At 52.0% G+C, this 371-nt stretch overlaps 1 protein-coding gene across 1 annotated transcript in view; it reads right to left on the reverse strand.

The window, feature by feature from the left end:
• Nucleotides 1-371, reverse strand: part of LOC119582346 — a 14798-nt gene that overhangs the window by 4370 nt on the left and 10057 nt on the right. Inside the window, exon 3 of the mRNA XM_037930562.1 lies at nucleotides 6-148. Coding sequence (XP_037786490.1) covers nucleotides 6-148 — 143 coding nt within the window. The remainder of the gene's footprint in view (nucleotides 1-5; nucleotides 149-371) is intronic.

The following is a 371-nucleotide window of genomic DNA, read 5'->3' on the forward strand; positions in this document are numbered from 1 at the left end:
CTTACTTCAGATTATCATTGTAGTCTGCGTCCTCCAGGCATGGTGAATCGGGGTCCTGGCCTGCCCTCATCGCACACCTGGGCGGAGGCGTCGAGGACCTCAGTTCCGCCGAGAGCATTGGTTGGAATCGGGTCGTGGCGACTACCGGCTGCGAATACAAGCGGGGAAGCTGCGGCTTAGTTGTGATGTGTGTCAGCATTCGTTATTGTGCGTGATGTATTGCGTGGTTTGTGCGTGTGGTGTGTCTGGTGTGATGTATTGTGATGTATGTTTCAGGGTGTGTGTGTGGTGGGGGGTATGAGTGATGTGATGTGTGGGGGTATATGTATGTTATGATGTGATGAACGGGGAGTAAGAGTGATGTGATATAA

This window comes from Penaeus monodon, chromosome 15, assembly GCF_015228065.2.
Source record: "Penaeus monodon isolate SGIC_2016 chromosome 15, NSTDA_Pmon_1, whole genome shotgun sequence".
Classification (NCBI taxonomy): domain Eukaryota; kingdom Metazoa; phylum Arthropoda; class Malacostraca; order Decapoda; family Penaeidae; genus Penaeus; species Penaeus monodon.